Here is a 24157-nt window from a genome sequence, read left to right as displayed (position 1 = left end):
CCTAACTCACACCGAGTTTTGGATGACCTCAAGTTTACATAGGGTAGAATGTGGGAGGCTGGCCAGGAGTGCGTTGGAATAGTCAAGTCTAGAGGTAACAAAGGCATGGATGAGGGTTTTAGCAGCGGATGAGCTGAGGCAAGAGCGGAGACGGGAAATGTTACGGAGGTGGAAAAGGGTTAATTCTTTTGTGCTCATCTACTTTTAACTACCCAGCACAATTAATATTGTAAAAATATTAATCAGCTTGGTGAATTCCCATACTGTGTTTCTAATCACAAGCCTCCGCTTTGATTACAGGGATGATCAGGATGCTGAAGAGTCTAGTGAAAATGAATTCCTTTCAGACAGTGAACAAAGCAGTGAAAGTAGCAGTGAGAATGAGGAGCAAGAGGATGATTCGGTGTTTAGCAGAAAATCTGCAAAGAAGATTGCTCCTAAAACACCAAAGTCCACAGCAAAGATGCCTGTAAAGACTCCAGTCAAAATGGTATATTATAGTGAAAGTCCTTGGTATTGTCCAACTGGCAGGTATCAGACACACCCAGACTGCAAATTTATTTTGTCTTGGTGGATTATTTGCAAATCAGAACAAGTGGTTCTAGTGTTTATCAACTCGGATAGTTTTGCAGTTAACACATAGCAGCCAATTGGCCTCATCCCAACTAATTTGTCTTTGGGAATGAATGTACTGTCATCATAAAATGTAGAGCTCCCAGGCTGGGTTATTTCTCTTAGATTAACCCAGTTTAAACCCCAAATGGCCTGTTTATGTGCTGTAGATTCTGGATAATTGTTTTGTGTCTCCCAGAATAATGAATTCATAATCTATTCACAATTACTATTTTTTAAGGTCACTTTCTTAATATGCATTGGAAAGTTTCAAAGAAGCACTGCTAAAACAAAACATAGTGAGTTTAATTTTGCAACATTGTTCAGAAAGGATGATCTTAAAACATTTTCCCTCTTTACACCAAATTATTTGGGGAAAAGTGGTATTATTGATATTTTAAATGCAGTAACTGGCAAATAACATGTGTACCAGTGTTTAACAGCTGTATTCAAGCGAGTGGCTGTGAAGTAGATCTCGCCACAATTATATCTGTAGACGTCTTTGTTCCAGAGTACGTTTTTAATGTTTTCCTTTTAAATTATCGCCAGCTCGTATCACGAACACCTAGAACTCCAAGAACACCTAGAACTCCAAGAACACCCTGCCATCCTACTCCCAGTATTCGTAGGAGGAGCCAGTTGGCTAAAAAACCTAGCAGCGTGTTGGAAGAGGCCAGAGCAAGGTACTGAGTGCAAGTATATTTGCTGATCTCTACTGTGGAATAAGGTCTATTATAAAATACAGGCTGGTAATGTTTTAAGTAGTTGGCAATCTTAAAAATATCTTTGTCAGCTCCTTTTAATGTCAGTTAATCACATTCAGATTAATGAATACGTACAGCTTTATCATGACAACTTGTTCAGCACATAGAACAACCATATTTTTTGAAAATCGGGAGTTAAACTAAGAATGATCAGCGCAATGTACTTCGTATTTGAGCAATTTAATGTCTTGATATAGCTGACATCAGTTCTTTCTTGTGAGATACTAGTGTGTTCCCACATATTATCATTTGGGAATGTTTTTGTTATCGACGAGTTAGAAAGGCTTATTAGCAGTTGTGCGTTATGGACCATAGCACAATTTTTTTTCCCTAGTAATTTCTAATAGGTCTCCCATGACATGGCTAACGTGACACTTTTAGGACATGCATGGTATATGTGAGAATTCTAATATAATAGGATATTTGCTAATATGATAGAATTCTTCATTAAGATGGAGAGTGAAGTAGTTGACTCAGAGACTAGGGTCCTGAATTTATATAAAGGAAACTACGATGGTATGAGGCGCGAGTTGGCTAGGATGGATTGGGGAACGTTACTTAAAGGGTTGACGGTGGATAAGCAATGGCAAACATTTAAAAATCGCATGGATGAACTACAGAATTTGTTCATCCCTGTTTGGCATGAAAATAAAACAAAAAAGGTGACTCAACCGTGGCTAACAAGGGAAATTAGGGATAGCATAAGATCCAAGGAGAGGACATATAAATTGGCCAGAAAAAGTAGCAAACCTGAGGATTGGGAGCAGTTTAGGATTCAGCAAAGGAGGACAAAGGGATTCATTAAGAGGGGGGAAATAGAATATGAGAGTAAGCTTGCAGGGAACATAAAAACTGACTGTAAAAGCTTCTATAGATATGTGAAGAGAAAAAGATTGGTGAAGTTAAGCGTAGGTCCCTTGCAGTCAGAATCAGGGGAATTTATAATGGGGAACAAAGACATGGCAGACCAATTAAATACATACTTTGGTTCTGTCTTCACAAAAGAGGACACAAATAACCTCCCAGAGATGTCGGGGAACATAGGGTCTAATGAGAGGGAGGAATTGAATGAAATCAGTATTTGTAGGGAAATGGTGTTGGGGAAATTGACGGGAGATAAATCCCCAGGGCCTGATAATCTACATCCTAGGGTACTTAAGGAAGTGGCCCTAGCAATAGTAGATGCATTGCTGGTCATCTTCCAAAATTCTATAGACTCTGGAACAGTTCCCATGGATTGGAGGATAGCTAATGTAACCCCACTTTTTCAGAAAGGTGGTAGAGAGAAAACGAGGAATTATAGACCGGTAAGCCTGACATCGGTAGTGGGGAAAATGCTAGAGTCCATTATAAAAGATGTACAGGTAGACTACCTTTTATCCGAACTTCCGAAAACCGAAACCCTCTAAAAACCGAAGGTTTTTTCGTTCAGCGTAAGTCGTGCGCACGACATGACCAGAGTGGCGCACGACTTACACTGAGCAGAGGGTCAGCGTAAGTCGTGCGCACGACCCCAACCCCGACTCCCGCCGACCCCAACTCCCGCCGACCCACCCCGGACAAATTTCCCAGTCTTATAAAATACCTTCCGAAAACCGAAACACAGCTGGTCCCGAGGTTTTCGGATAAAGGATAGTCTACCTGTAATAGCAGAGCACTTGGAAAACAGTGACCGGATCGGACAAAGTCAACATGGATTTACAAAAGGTAAATCATGCTTGACTAACCTACTGGAATTTTTTGAGGATGTAACTGGTAGGATAGATAAGGGAGAACCAGTGGATGTGGTGTATTTGGACTTTCAGAAGGCTTTCGATAAGGTCCCGCATAAGAGATTAGCGTGCAAAGTTAAAGCACTTGGGATTGGGGGTAAGGTACTGACTTGGATAGAGAACTGGTTGGCAGACAGGAAGCAAAGAGTTGGAATATCCTGGTCTTTTTCCGAGTGGCAGGCAGTGACTAGTGGGATACCGCAGGGATCGGTGCTAGGACCCCAGCTATTCACAATAGGGAACTAGATGTAATATCTCCAAGTTTGCAGACGACACAAAGCTGGCTGGGTGTGTGTGCTGTGAGGAGGATGCAGAGAAACTCCAGTATGATTTGGACAGGTTGGGTGATTGGGCAGATGCAGTATAACGTGGATAAATGTGAGGTTATCCACTTTGGTGGCAAAAACAGGAAGGCAGATTATTATCTGAACGGCATTAGATTGTGAAAAGGGGAAGTGCAACGAGACTTTGGTGTCCTTGTGCACCAGTCGCTGAAGGTAAGCATGCAGGTGCAGCAGGCGGTTAAGAAGGCAAATGGTATGTTGGCCTTCATAGCGAGAGGATTCGAGTACAGGAGCAAGGATGTCTTGCTGCAGTTGTACAGGGCCTTGGTGAGACTACACCTTGAGTATTGTGTGCAGTTTTGGTCGCCTTATCTGAGGAAGAATGTTCTTGCCATGGAGGGAGTGCAGCGAAGATTCACCAGACCGATACCTGGAATGGCAGGAATGACGTAAGAAGAGAGATTGGGTCGATTAGGCTTATATTCGCTAGAGTTTAGAAGAATGAGACGGGATCTCATTGAAACTTATAAAATTCTAACAGGACTAGATGCAGGAAGGATGTTCCCGATGGCAGGGGAGTCCAGAACCAGGGGTCACAGTCTAAGGATAAATAAGGGGTAAGCCATTTAGGACTGAGGTGAGGAGGGATTTCTTCACCCAGAGAGTGGTGAACCTGTGGAATTCTCTACCACAAAAGGCAGTTGAGGCCAATTCATTAAATATATTCAAGAAGGAGTTAGATATATTTCTTAAGGCTAAAGGGATCAAGGGATATGGGGAGAAAGCAGGGACAGGGTACTGAATTTGGATGATCAGCCATGATCTCATTAAATGGCGGAGCAGGCTCGAGGGGCCGAATGGCCTACTCCTGCTCCTATCTTCTATGTTTCTATCCTTTGGTCACTAGCTGCCTTTGGGATTTTTTTGTTGATCCTTCCCAGAAACTAAAATTAACTTTTTTTATTTTGCCCGGGCAGAGGTCAGCTGTAGGTTTGATAAAATAATGCATTCATGGGTTATTCATACATTAGCAAGAGAAAGCTGGTCCGTTGCCAACCCTTGTGTTCTGCTTGCATTGACTCCTTTTGTAAATGATGACTGTGTTAACTGTGATTTTTGAGTTTTTCTGACTTGCCTGTTATATTTTCTTCTGAAGATTACATGTGTCTGCAGTACCAGAGTCTCTACCCTGTAGAGAGCAAGAGTTTCAAGACATCTATAACTTCGTGGAGAGCAAAGTCATTGATGGTACTGGAGGGTATGGAACATTTACTTGTGTTGAAACCAACAGCTCTACTTGTTGACTGTGTCTTGTGGTTTTTGATGTGTTATGTTAGTGAATATGGTGCACATCCTATTGGCAATGCATTTTGAGGATTTTGTTAATCCAGTGATTGATAGAATACAGGATGAAGCCACTTCTCCGAGGAACATTACCTGCTGGGAGGGCAAGTGGAAGTAAATCTACTACTGCTGATGACCACCTTGCCATTAGTTTAAAAATGGGATTGATCTAGGGCTGAGAATGAATAGTTTGTCATTTTTTACACTGGGGAAGGAAAGACAGAACCTAAATTAGAAAATTTGGAAAAAAGAATATTGGAAAAACCTGCAAGAAAAAACAAGATTGTTACTAGTGCTGCAAATGACAGCTACTGATATGAAATCTTACCCCATCTCTTCCAAAGATTACACACCAACTCTGATTTTCAACAATTATATTGTTTGTATTCAGCCAATCTGAAGGTGGAGGTGACTCTTGTTTTATGGGTGAGGAAAATAAATGTGTTCTGAGTTTTAAATTTCTGCACTCAAATCAAGTGATATACCTATCAATTCATTCCATGAAAAGCGACGAGTTAAGATAGTAACTATAGGTTTTTATTGGCTAAATAACAGAGCCCACCCTCGTGGGTGATCGGTTCCAACAAGGAAGAATACTAGCCAATCAGTCACCTTTATACCTGGGCAAGCAGGCGGAGCCATGGGCGGAGTCAGCTGAGGTATGCCTAGGTATAACAGCGTGCGTGGCAAGAGGTAACCTTGTGTAGTGATAACAACAGTGTAAACAGTGATAACAACAGTGTAACAATAGTGAACGGTTGTGAACGATAACAGTGGTTTACCACATCAAGTTTGGTCTTTTGCAGGTGTATGTATATTTCTGGGGTGCCAGGAACAGGAAAAACTGCAACAGTGCATGAGGTGATGCGGTGTCTACAGCATGCGGCAGAACAGGATAACCTCCCCTTCCAATTTATAGAAATCAATGGAATGAAGCTTACGGACCCTCACCAATCCTACGTGCAGATACTGAAGGTAAAAATCTAATTTTAGGGTCAAAATGTAATCAGTCCTATGGAGTTTAACATACAAGTGTTGAATACGTTGTCTCCAAAGAAAGAAGGAACTCTTATTTATAGAATACGTTTCTCATCGTCTGTCTCAAACAGTGGCTTGTAGAGTAGTCACAGTATATGCAAAGCAAGGTCCCACAAACAGCAAATCAGATAATTGTTTTGGTTATGGGATGTATATTAACCAGGGCACGAGAGAAGTACCTACTTTTGTTTTTCTTTCCCACCCCCACCCCGACAGCACCTCTGACAGTGCAGCACTCCCTCAGTACTATACTGAAGTTTCAGCTGAGAGGTTGGAGTGGGGCTTGAAACCACAACCTCCTGACTCGGCCAAACTGACCAGGTGTTTTAGTTGTGCCACGGCAGACTGCCCACACATTGAGCTGCTCGAGAGTTACACCTGTGCTTTAATGCACCTCTTGATTGGGTTTTGGCTCTAAATTTCCTTTCAAATAAGACTCAATTGTGCCTTTTTTTTAGGAATGTATGAATATCCTACTCGGCAACGTTCTCCCTAAGCTGTGAGGGCGCACGGCCGTGCAGCAATCTGGAGGTCCTGCGCGGGCCGCTCACAAGCTGGAAGAGATGCCGCACAGCAAATTTAAAGGGACTGCGCACAAAAAAGAAATTGGGGGGAAATCATTGCTACTCAGTACATAATTTCCTGAAAGGTTTGGTGTCAGCTTGGCTCAGTTGGTAGGACTTTTCACCGGAGTCAGAAGGTTGTGTGTTTAAGCCCTACTTAAGACTTCAGCACATAATCACACTTGAGCACAGTACTGAGGGAGTTTTGTGGTGTTGGAGTTCATCCTTCAGATTAAATATGAAGCCGAAGGCACATCTGCTTGTTAAAGATTCCATGTTACTATGAAGTTGGACAGGGAGCTCTCCTGCTGTCCTGGCCAACATTCTTCCTTCAACCAGCATCATCAAAACAGATTAACTGGTCTTTCATCTCATTGCTGTTTGTAAGATCACTGTACTTCAAAAATGTAATTAATTGCAACTGAAGTGCTTTGGGACATTTGAGGGATAAAGGGAACTTTGTAAATGCAAGTTATTGTATCCTTGTATGCTGAAAAGTTAAATGTTTTCCCCTCTCTGCTTCCTAGTTACTGACGGGACAGAAAGCCACTGCAGACCATGCTGCTGCATTACTTGAGAAGCGATTTGGTACACCAGCACCAAAGAGGGAGACCACAGTGCTGCTGGTGGACGAGGTGAGGATTGAAGTTGTATCAAAGCCAGGGCCTATAGTATTAAACTTTTGGGCTGAATTCTCTAACACTAAGCAGAAATGTTGGTAACAGTTGAATCCCCCATCCAAAAACCATGTTCGTGGTTTGATTTGTTGTTTCTTCTCGCCCAGTGCTTTTACACATTTTGTGCCTTTTTTTAAAATGGACTTGTGAAAATTGTTTTTCCTTTCTAAGTGATGCTTGACCGATTCACAGTAATTTTTACAGTATGCTGATTAATACTTCCTACAATCTTTTTTTGCCCTCACTATATAAATCACGATTACTTATTTTTTTAAATAGGAACACAAACGCTAGTTTTAGTTTGACCTGATTGAGAAACTCAAAAACTACATAGGAACCCAATAGATTAGTTAAAATCAGAAGTCCTCAGTAAATGAGCTGGCTGCAAAAAATGGCCACTTGGTGAGGCACTGCCCTCAGCTGAGCACTTCAAAAATAAGTGCTTGCTCAGACAAATGGGAAAATTAGAAGAGGTTGACTTGTGCTGCTGTCATGTACTTCCTTGCAGCTAGTAGCCTTCACAGTATCCAAACCATAGGTTATCTGGCAACCTTTATCAGTTGGTGTCTGAGTCAAAAAACAATTCTACAAAAGGAATTCCTGCCACTGGATTCAGTATCCACCAGTGCCCTGTGGCCACAGGATGCACTGCAGCAACTTGCCAAGCTTGCTTCAACGGCACCTCCCTCCAATGTTCCCTGTCATGGCCCATTCAAAATGCTGCGCATGTGCGGTTTTTCTATTTAAAAGCTGGCTCACCGGCTGCGTGGGGCCTTCGGTGGGCTGTGTGGGCATGCAGCTTAAAGGGAACATTGCCTCCCTCCCGTGACCTCAACCAGTGAAAAGGATAAGAACAGTAATGTTATGGAAACACCAGCACTTTCCAGCTCCTCTCCAAGTCCTACACCATCCTGTATATCACTGTTCCTTCATTGTTCCACGCTCCTCTCCAAGCCCTACACCATCCTGTATATCGCTGTTCCTTCATTGTTCCACGCTCCTCTCCAAGTCCTACACCATCCTGTATATCGCTGTTCCTTCATTGTTCCACGCTCCTCTCCAAGCCCTACACCATCCTGTATATCGCTGTTCCTTCATTGTTCCAAGCTCCTCTCCAAGTCCTACACCATCCTGTATATCGCTGTTCCTTCATTGTTCCACGCTCCTCTCCAAGTCCTACACCATCCTGTATATCGCTGTTCCTTCATTGTTCCACGCTCCTCTCCAAGCCCTACACCATCCTGTATATCGCTGTTCCTTCATTGTTCCAAGCTCCTCTCCAAGCCCTACACCATCCTGTATATCGCTGTTCCTTCATTGTTCCAAGCTCCTCTCCAAGCCCTACACCATCCTGTATATCACTGTTCCTTCATTGTTCCACGCTCCTCTCCAAGCCCTACACCATCCTGAATATCACTGTTCCTTCATTGTTCCACGCTCCTCTCCAAGCCCTACACCATCCTGTATATCACTGTTCCTTCATTGTTCCACGCTCCTCTCCAAGTCCTACACCATCCTGTATATCACTGTTCCTTCATTGTTCCACGCTCCTCTCCAAGCCCTACACCATCCTGTATATCGCTGTTCCTTCATTGTTCCACGCTCCTCTCCAAGTCCTACACCATCCTGTATATCGCTGTTCCTTCATTGTTCCACGCTCCTCTCCAAGCCCTACACCATCCTGTATATCGCTGTTCCTTCATTGTTCCACGCTCCTCTCCAAGCCCTACACCATCCTGTATATCGCTGTTCCTTCATTGCTGGATCAATATCCTGCACTTCCTTGCCCAACGCCATTGATGGAGCACCATCACCACAGTCAAGAAGATGGCCCACCACTTACCTCCGGATGAGCTGGGATAAATGTTGCCTTCCAGCCTCGTACACATCCCAATAACAAATATATATTTATTTTAAATCTGCTTGGTGAACCTGTGAAATAAGTAAAGCAAAAAGCTCTTTGAGTTCACTTGTATCTAACGCCACAGGCTGACTAGTTCATTGTGTGTTCCTCTTAGCTTGATCTTTTGTGGACCCGGAAACAGAATGTTATGTATAACCTGTTTGACTGGCCCACGCGAAAGCAGGCAAAATTGGTGGTTCTGGCAGTAGCCAACACGATGGATTTGCCAGAGAGGATCATGATGAACCGGGTGGCAAGCAGGCTGGTGAGTAAAAACCACTCTCTCTTAAAATAATAATGAATGCTTTCCTACTATTCAGTACAACCAATTTAAAACATTGTGTGAAATTGCACTGAGAAATTCAGTGAAAAATGATATACAAGTTGCTTCTTAGTTGGATTGCTTCCTTTTTAAAATACAAATGAAGCTCAGCTACTCTTATGTTGCTTAATTGTTGGCACTATACCGTTTTATTGTATAGTTTTGGTGTAAAAATCAGAAGATTAGTAGATCTAACTGGATGTGTGAACTTTTCTCAATATAGGGACTGACCAGAATGTCCTTCCAGCCGTACACCTACAAACAGTTGCAGCAAATCATTTCTTCTCGACTCAGCCGGCTAAAGGCTTTTGAGGATGATGCTATTCAGCTAGTGGGCAGAAAGGTGAGTGAGAAAGTTGGGCCCAGATTTTGCAGTGGTAATGACGGGAACTGTCAGTGTTCGCCATCATCACCTCTCTGAAACTGACTAACTTCAGGATTTAGCGCATGCGCAGCTAAATGCGGAAATCCTGAAGTTGCGGACAGTCATTCCCTGCTCCGCCACAGGCTGCACTGTGGATCTCCCCATAGTCGGCAATCAGTGAAATCACTTGAACTGACAGCTTAAGCTTTTCCGCTGTAATATCGCTGTTAAACACCCCATAAAAGTTTGTTGGAATAGGTGTATCTGGGGTTTTAACAGCGTATTGACGGCTGAACAACCGTTCTGGCCCTGAAAAACTAATTTTATATTTGTGGAATGACAAATTTCTCCATTAAGATAGAAAATTACTAGATCATTAAAAATAATTTTTAAAAACATTTTTTTTACGTTTATGGTATTTCGGCTTCTACCTTAACCCCATGTGTATGTCCCAATCTTTATTTTGCCCTCCACCAAAATTTGAATTGATAATCAGTGCTTTTTATTTCCTGGTTTAAATAAGGGCAATTATGAGGGCATGAAAGCAGAGCTAGCTAAAGTGAACTGGCAAATTAGGTTAAGGGATAGGTCAATAGAGTTGCAGTGACAGACATTTAAGGGGATATTTCAGAATACACATTCCAACGAGAAAAAAAAATTCCAAGGGGAGGACCCACCATCCGTGGTTAACTCAAAAAGTTAATGATAGTATCAAACTTAAAGAACAAGCATATAATTGCGCAAAGATGGGTGGCAGGTCAGAAGATTGGACAGAATATAAAAAACAGCAAAGAATGACAAAGATTAATAAGGAAAGAAAAGTTAGAGTACGAGAGAAAGCTAGCTAAAAATATAAAAACAGATAGTAAAGTTTCTATAGATTTTTTTTTTAATTTTTTTTTTTAAAGTGAACAAAGTGAGCATTGGTCCTATAGAAAGTGAGTCTGGGGAATTAATAATGGAAAATAAGGAGATGGCAGTTGAATTGAACAGGTATTTTGCATCGGTCTTCACTATAGAGGATACAAGTAACATCCCAGAAATAGCTGTAAATCAGGAAATGGAAGGGAGGGAGGAACTCAAGAAAATTTCAATCACCAGGGAAGTGGTACTGAGCAAATTATTGGAGCTGCGGGCTGACAAGTCCCTGGGTCCTGATGGACTTCATCCTAGGGTCTTAAAAGAAGTAGCTGGTAAGATAGTTGATGCGTTGGTTTTAATTTTCCAAAATTCCCTAGATTCGGGGAAGGTTCCATTAGATTGGAAAATAGCGAATGTAACTCCTTTATTCAAAAAGGGAGGGAAACAGAAAGCAGGAAACTACAGGCCAGTTAGCTTAACATCTGTCATAGGGAAGATGTTAGAAGCTATTATTAAAGACGTTATAGCAGGGCACTTGGAACAGTTCAAGAAATCAGGCAGAGTCAACATGGTTTTGCGAAAGGAAAATCATGTTTAACCAATTTATTGGAGTTCTTTGAGGAAGTAACGTGCTGTGGATAAAGGTGAACTGTTGATTGTACTGTACTTAGATTTCCAGAAGGCATTTGATAAGGTGCCACATCAAAGGTTATTGCGGAAAATAAAAGCTCATTGTGTAGGGGGTAACATATTGGCATGGATAGAAGATTGGCTAGCTAACAGGAAACAGAGTAGGCATAAATGGGTCATTTTCTGGTTGGCAAGATGTAACGTGTGGTGTGTCACAAGGATCAGTGCTGGGGCCTCAACTTTTTACAATTTATATAAATGACTTGGATGAAGGGACCGAAGGTGTCGTTGCTAAATTTGCTGATGACACAAAGATAGGTAGGAAAATAAATTGTGAAGAGGACATAAGGAGGCTACAAAGGGATATAGATAAGTTAAGTGATTGGGCAAAGATCTGGCAAATGGAGTATAATGTGGGAAAATGTGAAATTGTCCATTTTGGCAGGAAGAATAAAAAAGAAACATATTATCTAAATGGTGAGAGATTGCAGAGCTCTGCGATGCAAAGGGTTCTGGGTGTCCTAGTACATGAATCGCAAAAGGATAGTATGCAGGTACGAGACCACATCTGGAATATTGTGTACAGTATTGGTCTCCTTATTTAAGGAAGGATGTAAATACGTTGGAAGCAGTACAGAGAACTGTCCTAGGGGGAGTGTTTGCTATTGCTCTGGGGGAGGGTTTAAACTAAAATGGCAGGGGGGTTGGGAACCTGAGTGGGGAAACAGAGAAAAGGGAAACAAGGATAAAAGCAAAAGACAGGAAGGAGAAAAACAAAAGTGACAGGCAGCGAAATCAAGGGTTTAAATCAAACATGGCCACAGTAAATAATCATTCTAAAAGATCTAAGAGCGTTAAAAAAACGCCTGAAGGCTTTGGCTTAGAAATTGAGTTTTGGCTTAGCCAGGGCTTTAGCGCCGGAAGTTAGTGCCGGCGCTAAGTCCCCCTGCGCGCGCCAAAAATTCAGCAGGGCCGCGCCCAAACGGCTGCCGGCGCTACTGAAGGGTCTTTGCGGCGGTAAATCGGCGCTAACTGCCGTTTCGCGCCGCAATTCCGGCGCTGCGGCACCCGATGCGGTGCGGCAGGCTCGGGAAGTGCAGGCCTCCTCCTTCCCTTAAGGAGGAGCTGCCTGCACCCGATCGCGGCCCGCGAAAATCTTTTAAAAAATGAGCCCGGCACCTCGGACAAGTGCCGGGCTTGCTTCTGTTCCGGGGGGGGGGCGGGGGGAAGTCCGGGGAGGGAGCTGCGGCCAGGCGGCCGGCGGGAAAGCGGCCGGCCGCCGCGGGGCCTTTAATGCGCCGGCGCAAAGACTCGTAAGACTCTGTTGCCAGAGTCTTAGTTGCGGCTGTCACGGGCGAGGCGGCCGCAACTGAATTTCGGCGCTGGGGCCCGTCGGCATGGCAACCGGGACGCTGCGCACACCGATGACGTCATCGGTGCCGGCGCAGCGCTACCGGTCTACCGCGGCGTAAGGGCCCCAGGCAATTTCGGCGCCGGCGCCAAATGCAGCGCTAGGCCCTCTAGCGCCGCAAAATCGGCGCTAAGGGCACTCAATTTCTAGGCCTTTGTCTCTTAATGCGAGGAGCATTCGTAATAAGGTGGATGAATTAGCTGCGCAAATAGAGGTAAACGAATATGATCTGATTGGGATTACGGAAACATGGCTCCAGGGTGGCCAAGGCTGGGAACTCAACATCCAGGGGTATTCAATATTCAGGAAAGATAGGCAGAAAGGAAAAGGAGGTGGGGTAGCATTGCTGGTTAAAGAGGGGATTAACACAATTGAAAGGAAGGATATTCGCTCTGATGATGTGGAATCTGTATGGGTAGAACTGAGAACTACCAAGGGGCAGAAAACGTTAGTGGGAGTGGTATATAGACCTCCAAACAGTAATGCGGAGGTCGGGGATGGCATTAAACGGAAAATTAGAGAAGCGTGCAATAAGGGCATAGCAGTTATCATGGGTGACTTTAATCTACATATAGATTGGGCTAACCAAATTAGTAATAATACTGTGGAGGAGGAATTCCTGGAGTGTATACGGAATGGTTTCCTGGACCAATATGTCGAGGAACCAACTAGAGATCAGGCCATCTTAGACTGGGTATTATGTAATGAGAGAGGATTAATTAGCAATCTTGTGCGAGGCCCCTTGGGTCGGAGCGATCATAATATGATAGAATTCTTCATTAAGATGGAGAGTGACTCAGAGACTAGGGTCCTGAATTTAAATAAAGGAGACTACGATGGTATGAGGTGCGAGTTGGGTAGGATTGATTGGGGAATGTCACTCAAAGGGTTGACGGTGGATGGGCAATGGAAACATTCAAAGATTGCATGGATGAATTACAGAATTTGTTCATCCCAGTTTGGCATAAAAATAAAACAAAAAAGGTGACTCAACCGTGGCTAACAAGGGAAATTAGGGATAGCATAAGATCCAAGGAGAGGACACATAAATTGGCCAGAAAAAGCAGTAAACCTGAGGATTGGGAGCAGTTTAGGATCCAACAAAGGAGGACAAAGGGATTAATTAAGAGGGGGGAAATAGAGTATGAGAGTAAGCTTTCAGGGAACATAAAAACTGACTGTAAAAGCTTTTATAGATATGTGAAGAGAAAAAGATTGGTGAAGTCAAGCGTAGGTCCCTTGCAGTCAGAATCAGGGGAATTTATAATGGGGAACAAAGAAATGGCAGACCAATTAAATACATACTTTGGTTCTGTCTTCACAAAGGAGGACACAAATAACCTCCCAGAGATGTCGGGGAACATAGGGTCTAATGAAAGGGAGGAACTGATAGAAATCAGTATTTGTAGGGAAATGGTGTTAGGGAAATTGATGGGATTGAGGGCCGATAAATCCCCAGGGCCTGATAATCTACATCCTAGGGTACTTAAGGAAGTGGCCCTAGAAATAGTAGATGCATTGCTGGTCATCTTCCAAAATTCGATAGACTCTGGAACCGTACCCATGGATTGGAGGGTAGCTAATGTTCAACAAGGGTGGTGGAGAGAAAACAGGGAATTACAGACCGGTAAGCCTGACATCAGTAGTAGGGAAAATGCTAGAGTCCATTATAAATGATGTAATAGTAGAGCACTTGGAAAAAAGTGACTGGATCGGACAAAGTCAACATGGCTTTACAAAAGGTAAATCGTGCTTGACTAATCTACTGGAATTTTTTGAGGATGTAACTGGTAAAATACATAAGGGAGAACCAGTGGATGTGGTGTATTTGGACTTTCAAAAGGCTTTCGATAAGGTCCCGCATAAGAGATTAGTGTGTAAAATTAAGGCACATGGGATTGCGGGCAAGGTATTGACTTGGATAGAGAACTGGTTGGCAGACAGAAAGCAAAGAGTTGGAATAAACGGCTCTTTTTCCGAGTGGCAGGCAGTGACTAGTGGGGTACCGCAGGGATCGGTCCTTGGACCCCAGCTATTCACAATATACATTAATGATCCGGACGAGGGAACTAGATGTAATATCTCCAAGTTTGCAGACGACACAAAGCTGGGTGGGCGTGTGTGCTGTGAGGAGGATGCCGAGAAACTCCAGTATGATTTGGACAGGTTGGGTGATTGGGCAGAAGCATGGCAGATGCAATATAACGTGGATAAATGCGAGGTTATCCACTTTGGTGTCAAAAACAGGAAGGCAGATTATTATCTAAATGGCAATAGATTGGGAGAAGGGGAAGTCTAATGAGACCTGGGCGTCCTTGTGCACCAGTCGCTGAAAGTAAGCATGCAGGTGCAGCAGGCGGTTAGGAAGGCAAATGGTATGTTGGCCTTCGTAGCGAGAGGGTTTGAGTACAGGAACAAGGATGTCTTGCTGCAGTTGTACAGGGCCTTGGTGAGGCCACACCTTGAGTATTGTGTGCAGTTTTGGTCGCCTTATCTGAGGAAGGATGTTCTTGCCATGGAAGGAGTGCAGCGAAGATTCACCAGACTGATACCTGGGATGGCAGGAATGACGTATGAGGAGAGATTGGGTCGATTGGGCTTGTACTCGCTGGAGTTTAGAAGAATGAGAGGGGATCTCATCGAAACCTATAAAATTCTAACAGGACTAGACAGAGTAGATGCTGGAAGGATGTTCCCGATGGTCAGGGAGTCCAGAACCAGGGGGTCACAGTCTAAGGATAAGGGGTAAGCCATTTAGGACAGAGATGAGGAGGAATTTCTTCACCGAGAGAGTGGTGAACCTGTGGAATTCTCTGCCAAAGAAGGCAGTAGAGGCCAATTCATTAAATATATTCAAGAAAGAGTTGGATATATTTCTTAAGGCTAAAGGGATCAAGGGATATGGGGAGAAGGCAGGAACAGGGTACTGAATTTGGATCATCGGCCATGATCTCATTGAACGGCGGAGCAGGGTCGAGGGGCTGAGTGGCCTACTCCTGCTCCTAATTCTAATGTTTGCTGTCTGTGAGACAGCTTGATAACATCACTACGTAAGGGATCCCCTTTTGACGACGCTACAATCAATTTAATGTCGAGAAATCGCAAGTTTTCGCCACAGAGATCGCGAGGTCTTTGTGGGCAGCTTTCCTCGAATTCGGCGGCAATCGCCGTTGCTTTGCCGCTGACCGCAAATTCTGGGTCATGATGAATGGAAGTAATCTCAAATTGACTTTTTTAAACTTTGCAGATTGGTTGGGGGTCGGGGGGGAGGGTGGACAGTAAGAAAAGGGCACTTTTTCATCTGAGCAATGTAATGGAATATCAACCACTTGTATTTAAATACCAGGCTACTGTTTTGTACCATGCAGGTGGCAGCTCTGTCTGGTGATGCAAGACGTGCTCTGGACATTTGCAGGAGAGCTGCTGAAATATGTCAGTTTTCAGCAGGTCAGAAAGCTGCATCCAACCTTGTAGGAATGCCCCATGTGATACAGGCTCTTGATGAAATGTTTTCCTCGCCGTATATTACAGCTATAAGGTAAATAATTAAATGCTTTGTTGACTTTATCAGACTGCCCACTGTAGAGAAGTTCAAGTTCTATATATTTTAACTAGCAGCGTTCCTATGGTGCTGCCCACATCGAGTCCAGAGGAGAGTTTCTCTTGCACGTCTCGGTTGAATTTGTGTTGGTGCATGTCTCGTGCTCTTATTTCCTCTTCTGCTTTTCGTGATCATTTTCTACTTCTCTCGTTTTGGGTTGTCGGTGGGGTAAAGCATTTGCAATGTAGTTATGGTTGGCCTGCTGCTTTCAATTCTACAAAATGTTATGCAATTACTCCTATCCCCATTACACCTGCATACCTTTACCCTTCACCTTTTTGCCATATTTTCTTTCTTCTCCCCCCTCCATTCCCCCCCACCCCCGACAAAAATGTAGTGCTTTTGTTTCGGTGTTTGGCTTGGAGGTTGTCTCTTAAAATCCAGTCACGATGCATCTGGATGTGTGTGTGTGATTTACTGCTACTTTGTTTAATAAATTTGCTTACTATTTTAAATTTAAGATGAGAGAGATCCGGTGCAGGTATATCGTACTTGTTCCAGAAGCTTAAAAATAATTACCAGACCGGGTCTGCTATTTGTTACCCCAGGCTTGTTGCTGAAAGCTTACCTAGATCTCGTGGCTAGGATAGACACCTTGAAGGTATGGGCAATTGTGACTCCACTTGAGAATGAGCTAACATTTGCAAGCCAAAATAGTCCAGAGGAAGATGGGTAGAATAGACCCAAAAATGTAACAGCCCCTACCCTCCATCTGTATGGACTGCCATCATGACCCATGCCTCATAAACACTTGCACTGTCTCCTTTTCCCTCATCTCTCCACCAATACCCCCTCCCCCACCCCGACACAATTTTTTTCCCCCACAAACCTTTGACTTATGCTGCCCCAGTCAGCTAACCTCTTCTCCCCTTTTTTAACTTTGATTATCTTTTTCTCTTTCTCTTCTGCTTCTCTACCTCAAACTTTTTAAAAGCCTATTTCCCAACACAGGTGGTGGTTCCTATCTTGTTATGGTAAACCAGCTTGAAAACTGTAGATTTGAGGTGGGAGGAAGTATAGGTGCATAACCTGAGGCGATAGGGGCAAGAGCGGGTGGGCTGGCAGGAAGAGCGGCTTGGAGATAGGGGATGCGGTCCGATGGCTGAGTTGGCGGAGGGGGTATGGACGGGCAAGGCAGCCTGTGGCTGGAAGAACACAAGCATCAGAATGGGCGGACAGATGGGAGATGGCAAACCAACAGCAACAAAAAAACTAGGTCAGAAGGTAAAGGAGGCACAAGAGGCAGACAAGCATTGAGAAGATGGCTGGCAAGGCATTGGTGGATGAGAGGCGATGGACAGTTGGCCCAGAGGCAACTTCAAGAACCAGCCAGGCAGGCGAACGGGAGGGGATTAGAGAGAAGGGTTAGTGGGTGCAGCATATAGCACCCTTAGCCAAAGATTATTTAGTGTTTCAAACCTGCTGCCAGCAGAGGTACACCTATAATACAAATCTCCCCTACCTACTCTAATTTAGCAGAGCAATATTCAGTGATTTGTTCTTTGACATTCTTACCCAGTTATCAGATCAGTTGCAATTTGAAAACTTTAAGTGAAGAGAATAAGATTGCAATTTCTGTTATTAAATATTGTGCTCCTCTCTGCGTCACAGGAATGCATCTGTCCAGGAACAAATTTTTATGAGAGCAGTACTTGCTGAATTCCAACGGCTTGGTCTAGAAGAAGCAACGTTTCAGCAGGTGGTTACATTGCACTTTCTATAAAATGTTTTCTCCATACTTGCCCATAAATGTATGTGTTGTTTCTTAAAAAAAAGAAACATTCTTAATGAATTGGGAAGGAGAAAAGATTAGCTGTGTGTTTGTGCATGCGTGCCAAGATGCCAGAAACCTATTAACGTATATTCTATTTGTAGACTACTTTAATCCTTAGCAATCACTGGAAACCCTTTGTGATAGTTTTTTTGAAAGACTTGTTAACTTTTTTTTATTCGCACAGGAGTGAATTATCTAGCCAGTAACAGAATATACAGTCAATATAATTTTCCAATACTTATAAGAAATTAGTTCTCAAACTTGCAGCAATAACATTTTGGCTATTCATCCAGTGTGTGTAACATGGAGTGCACACACACCCAAGAATGTAACATAGTAGGAAATATACTGTATGCTAAAATGTGCCTTTTGGAGATGTGCTGAAATGTGCATTGCTGTTTTAATCCTATAATTCTATACAACATTAACATTTTTAACTACTTTGGATTTTCTGTGGAAAACATTGGGACAAAATATTCAAAACACTTTCATTGTTCCTAATGTATGTTCAAAATGTGTTATTTTAAGCACTTGTTTAATAATTCTGTAATCAGAATGGGTGCAAACTTTCCATTGAATTATAATCTTGTAATTAGTACTGGGAGTTTGCTGCCTCTTCTTGTGACTATAGGAGGAAATTGGTGGCAAGGGAAATTATGAGCAAGTTAATAACTCTCAACAAATACAGCACAGATGGGAATGCCAAGTCAAAATGCTTTATGCAATGCAGGCAGAAACTTACAAACTGCTTTCCTTGTCTTGTATAAAAGTCAAGTGGAGAGTATGTTGGTGGTCTTTACTGGAATTTTAATGACCGCATAATTCTTCATTCAAACTTCATAGTTGTTTCATCCTTGTAACCTTCCCACCAAAATGTTTAACGTTGCGGGATCTTAATATTGGTACAACTTGTATAGTGCGTTTATTATCAACAATTAACATGCAGAATATTTTGTTGTAAGTTCAGGATTCTAAACTGTTGCCCTTACCGTTTTTCAGGTCTACCAACAGCATATTGGGCTATGCAGAATGGAGGGTCTGCAGCCTCCAACAATGTCTGAAACTATGTTGGTTTGTACAAGACTTGGGGCTTGTCGTCTACTACTAGTCGAATCTAGTAAAAATGATCTTCACTTGCGAGTACGATTGAATGTTAGCCAAGATGATGTCATGTATGCTTTAAAAGAGTAATTTATGTTAAATGAGTGTGACACAATATGAAATGTACAGTGTGCTGAAATGTACGTTGCTGCTTTAATCCTGTAATTCTTACCCAATATTAATGTTTTTAACAACTTTAGATTATTTTGTGAAAGCTTTTTGGAACAAAGTTATTTTAAGCACCTTGTATAATAAAGAATTCTCAAATCTGCTTTTACGAGGTTTGGCATTTTTAAATGGAACATATTGCAAGGCTGTAAGTACTAAAATTGCATTTTTGTCTGCAAACTAAATTCTCTTTGCACACTCCCCCCCCACCAGTGTTTCACACTGTTCCTTAACCAAGCAGGCACATAACCTGTTCCTGAGCTAACGACTGGTGCTTGGCTATTTCATTTCCTTCCTGAGAAGTGCTGGGTGTGCATTTTTATTCCTTGGTTACACCAAGATTGAGGAATTAAAAATGCAAACTTTCATTCAGCTACTCGGATCCACATTGGTGACGTTAGAGTTTAGTTGTTGACTGTAAAGTTTAGTTGTTTAATTTTACCTGGCACATGAAACGGGAGGAGGGAACGCTTACCCATAAATGGGTTCCAAGCTTAATCTTTCAAAACGTAGCCAGTGGCTCCTAATCCAAGTATTTTTTGGGTGGTAAGCGATGGAGTTTTATCAATTGCATAGTTGAAAGAGAAAATCTTTGCTAAAAAACAACTTTATTATGTCTCAATTTTCCCAAATATAGGTACTGTTCATCAGTTGCTGCATATATTGAAACAAGACAATCAATGTATAAAACAGCCTCCTACTTTTCAGTCAAAAATTTGACTTGCATATAAGCCACTCTGTATAAGTGTACTGGCAATTCCACAAGCTGCAGACAAATGGGGAATGGAAGACCAGCAACCTTGTATGGGAGCAACATTGAATAGTCCAGAATAGACAGGACACTGTCAACAGCAAGTGAGTGAGTCCCAGTACCATACAACACATTGACTAGTGTAGAAGATCTCTGCCCCCACCACCCACTTTCAGCTTACAAATGGTGATTTAAATTTCCTAGTCATGCATGGGAATTGCTAGGGAAAAAAACAAGATCCATCTAGTTTTCCTTATAATCGCATGATACAGTGATAATAGTCATTGAATAATCCTAGCAATCAATCTCTTCCAAATTAGTCTACAACAGACCCAGACATGAAGTGAGAAAATATCCAGTGGCGGAAAGCTTTGGGAACCATGAGTGCAAAGTCACCTGCTCCACCCAAGCCTGCTATATGTACCAAATGCCATGTATGTAGCATTTTTGGGGCCACTCTGCACTTCTGACTGTTGATCCAAGTCACTTGTATAAGTTTAACATGGTCAATACAATGACGAGATTAAAGCAAGTATGTAATGTCACACCTGATTGGCTTGCTGAAAAACTGGCCGTTGTAACTGGCTTTTATCCACACGTGGTTCCAAATGAAAGCATAGCACAGCAGAACAATATGCCCCAATGGCTCAGTAGGTAAATGTACTGCATGGTGTGTTACTGAGCTATAAATGGCATGATTTTGAAAAGTGTAGATGAGTACAGAGACCTTGGTATACACAAATACTTAAAGGGGGCAGGGCAAGTTGATAAGGTGGTTTAAAAAGCAGTTTTTTTTTATTCATGGGATGTCGGTGTTGCTGGCAAGGCCAGCATTTATTGCCCATCCCTAGTTGCCCTCGAGAAGGTAGTTGTGAGCTGCCTTCTTGAACCACTGCAGTCTGTGGTGAAGGTACTCCCACAGTGCTGTTAGGGAGGGAGTTCCAAGATTTTGACCCAGCAACAATGAAGGAATGGCGATATACTTCCAAGCCAAGATGGTGTGTGACTTGGAGGGGAACTTGGAGATGGTGGTGCTCCCATGCGCCTGCTGCCCTCGTCTTTCTAGGTGGTAGAGGTTGCGGGTCTGGGAGGTGCTGCCGAAGAAGCCTTGGTGAGTTGCTGCAGTGCACCTTGTAGATGATACACACTGCAGCCACGGTCCACCGGTGCTGGAGGGAGTGAATGTTTAAGGTGGTAGATGGGGTGCCAATCAAGCGGGCTGCTTTGTCCTTGGTGGTGTTTAGCTTCTTGAGTGTTGTTGGAGCTGCACTCATCCAGGCAAGTGGAGAATATTCCATCACACTCCTTACTTGTACCTTGTAGATGGTAGAAAGGCTTTGGGGAGTCAGGAGGTGAGACACTCGCCACAGAATACCTAGTCTCTGACCTGCTCTTGTTGCCACAGTATTTGTGGATGGTCCAGTTAAGTTTCTGGTCAGTGGTGACCTCCAGGATGTTAATGGTGGGGGATTCTGCGATGGTAATGCCTTTGAATATTATGGGGCGGTGGTTAGACTATCGCTTGTTGAAGATAGTCATTGCCTGGCACTTGTGTGGCGTGACTTACATACCACTTATCAGCCCAAGCCTGAATGCCGTTTAGGTATTGTTGCATGTGGGCATAGACTGCTTCATTATCTGAGGAGTTGCGAATGGCACTGAACACTGCAGTCATCAGCGAACATCCCCATTTCTGACCTTATGTTGGAGGGAAGGTCATTGATGAAGCAGCTGAAGATGGTTGGGCCTAGGACACTGCCCTGAGGAACTCCTGCAGCGATGTCCTGGGGCTGAAATGATTGACCTCCAACCACCACAACCACTTTCCTTTGTGCTAGGTATGACTCCAGCCAGTGGAGAGTTTTCCCCTGATTCCCACTGACTTCAGTTTTACTGGGGCTCCTTGATGCCACACTCTGTCAAATACTGCCTCTGATGTCAAGGGCAGTCACTCTCCCCTCACCTCTGGAATTCAGCTCCTTTGTCCATGTTTGGACCAAGGCTGTAATGAAGCCTGGAGCCAAGTGGTCCTGGTGGAACCCAAACTGGGCATCAGTGAGCAGGTTATTGGTGCCGCTTGATAGCACTGTCGACGACACATTCCATCGCTTTGCTGATGATTGAGAGTAGACCGATGGGGCGGTAATTGGCCGGATTGGATTTGTCCTTTTTGTGGACAGGACATACCTGGGCAATTTTCCAAATTGTCGGATAGATGCCAGTATTGTAGCTGTATTGGAACAGCTTGGTTAGTTCTGGAGCACAAGTCTTCAGCACGAGATGTTGTCGGGGCCCATCACCTTTGCTGTACCCAGTGCGCTCAGCCTTTTCTTGATAGCACGTGAAGTGAATCGAATTGGCTGAAAACTGGCTTCTGTGATGGTGGAGACCTAAGGAGGAGTCCGATATGGATCATAGAAACATAGAAGATAGGAGCAGGAGTAGGCCATTCGGCCCCTTGAGCCTGCTCCGCCATTCAATGAGATCATGGCTGACCATCCAAATACAGTACCCTGTTCCTGCCTTCTCTCCATATCCCTTGATCCCTTTAGCCTTAAGAAATATATCTAACTCCTTCTTGAATATATTTAATGAATTGGCCTCCACTGCCTTCTGTGGTAGAGAATTCCACAGGTTTACCACTCTGGGTGAAGAAATTCCTCCTCATCTCTGTCCTAAATGGCTTACCCCTTATCCTTAGACTGTGACCCCTGGTTCTGGACTCCCCGACCATCGGGAACATCCCGCATCTAGTCCATCTAGTCCTTTTAGAATTTTATAAGTTTCAATGAGATCCCCTCATTCTTCTAAACTCCAGCGAGTATAAGCATAATCGACCCAATCTCTCCTCATACGTCATTCCTGCCATCCCAGGTATCAGCCTGGTGAATCTTCGCTGCACTCCCACCATGGCATAAACATCTTTCTTCAGATAAGGCGACCAAAACTGCACACAATACTCAAGATGTGGTCTCACCAAGGCCTTGTACAACTGCAGCAAGACATCCTTGTTCCTGTACTCAAACCCTCTCGCTACGAAGGCCAACATACCAATTTCCTTCTTAACTGCCTGCTGCACCTGCATGCTTACCTTCAGCGACTGGTGCACAAGGACACCCAGGTCTCGTTGCACTTCCCCTTCTCCCAATCTATTGCCATTCAGATAATAATCTGCCTTCCTATTTTTGACACCAAAGTGGATAACCTCGCATTTATCCACGTTATATTACATCTGCCATGCTTCTGCCCAATCACCCAACCTGTCCAAATCATACTGGAGTTTCTCGGCATCCTCCTGACAACACACACGCCCACACAGCTTTTATGTCATCTGCAAACTTCGAGATATTACATCTAGTTCCCTCGTCTAGGTCATTAATATATATTGTAAATAGCTGAGGTCCAAGGACCGATCCCTGCGGTACCCCACTAGTCACTGCCTGCCACTCGGAAAAAGAGCCGTTTATTCCAACTCTTTGCTTTCTGTCTGCCAACCAGTTCTCTATCCAAGTCAATGCCTTGCCCCCAATCCCATGTACCTTAACTTTACACGCTAATCTCTTATGCGGGACCTTATCGAAAGCCTTTTGAAAATCCAAATACACCACATCCACTGGTTCTCCCTTATCTATTTTACCAGTTACATCCTCAAAAAATTCCAGTAGATTAGTCAAGCATGATTTACCCTTTGTAAATCCATGTTGACTTTGTCTGATCCGGTCACAGTTTTCCAAGTGCTCTGCTATTACATCTTTTATAATGGACTCTAGCATTTTCCCTACTACCGATGTCAGGCTTACCGGTCTGTAATTCCCCGTTTTCTCTCTACCACCTTTTTTGAATAGTGGGGTAACATTAGCTACCCTCCAATCCATGGGTACTGTTCCAGAGTCTATCGAATTTTGGAAGATGACCAGCAATGCATCTACTATTTCTAGGGCCACTTCCTTAAGTACCCTAGGATGTAGATTATCAGGCCCTGGGGATTTATCGGCCTTCAAATCGTCAATTTCCCTAACACCATTTCCCTACAAATACTGATTTCTTTCAGTTTCTCCCCTTCATTAGACCCTATGTTCCCTGACATCTCTGGGAGGTTATTTGTGTCCTCCTTTGTGAAGACAGAACCAAAGTATGTTTTTAATTGGTCAGCCATTTCTTTGTTCCCCATTATAAATTCCCCTGATTCTGACTGCAAGGGACCTACGCTTGACTTC

General features: G+C 43.4%; 1 protein-coding gene across 1 annotated transcript in view; it reads left to right on the top strand.

The window, feature by feature from the left end:
- orc1 (origin recognition complex, subunit 1) overlaps positions 1-19292 on the top strand; it is a 31995-nt gene extending 12703 nt beyond the window's left edge. The window contains exons 8-17 of the mRNA XM_085982963.1: positions 301-490; positions 1162-1295; positions 4589-4690; positions 5583-5751; positions 6905-7012; positions 9073-9222; positions 9503-9622; positions 15914-16083; positions 17758-17845; positions 18920-19292. Of these exons, the coding sequence (XP_085839089.1) occupies positions 301-490; positions 1162-1295; positions 4589-4690; positions 5583-5751; positions 6905-7012; positions 9073-9222; positions 9503-9622; positions 15914-16083; positions 17758-17845; positions 18920-19111 (1423 nt within the window). The 3' untranslated portion in view covers positions 19112-19292. The remainder of the gene's footprint in view (positions 1-300; positions 491-1161; positions 1296-4588; positions 4691-5582; positions 5752-6904; positions 7013-9072; positions 9223-9502; positions 9623-15913; positions 16084-17757; positions 17846-18919) is intronic.
- Positions 19293-24157: the final 4865 nt, after the last annotated feature.

The sequence above is a fragment of the Somniosus microcephalus genome, chromosome 3 (genome assembly GCF_052327205.1).
Source record: "Somniosus microcephalus isolate GS21.2 chromosome 3, FLI_Smic_1.0, whole genome shotgun sequence".
In the NCBI taxonomy this organism is placed as follows: Eukaryota; Metazoa; Chordata; class Chondrichthyes; order Squaliformes; family Somniosidae; genus Somniosus; species Somniosus microcephalus.
This window is presented reverse-complemented; position numbering and strand designations above follow the sequence as displayed.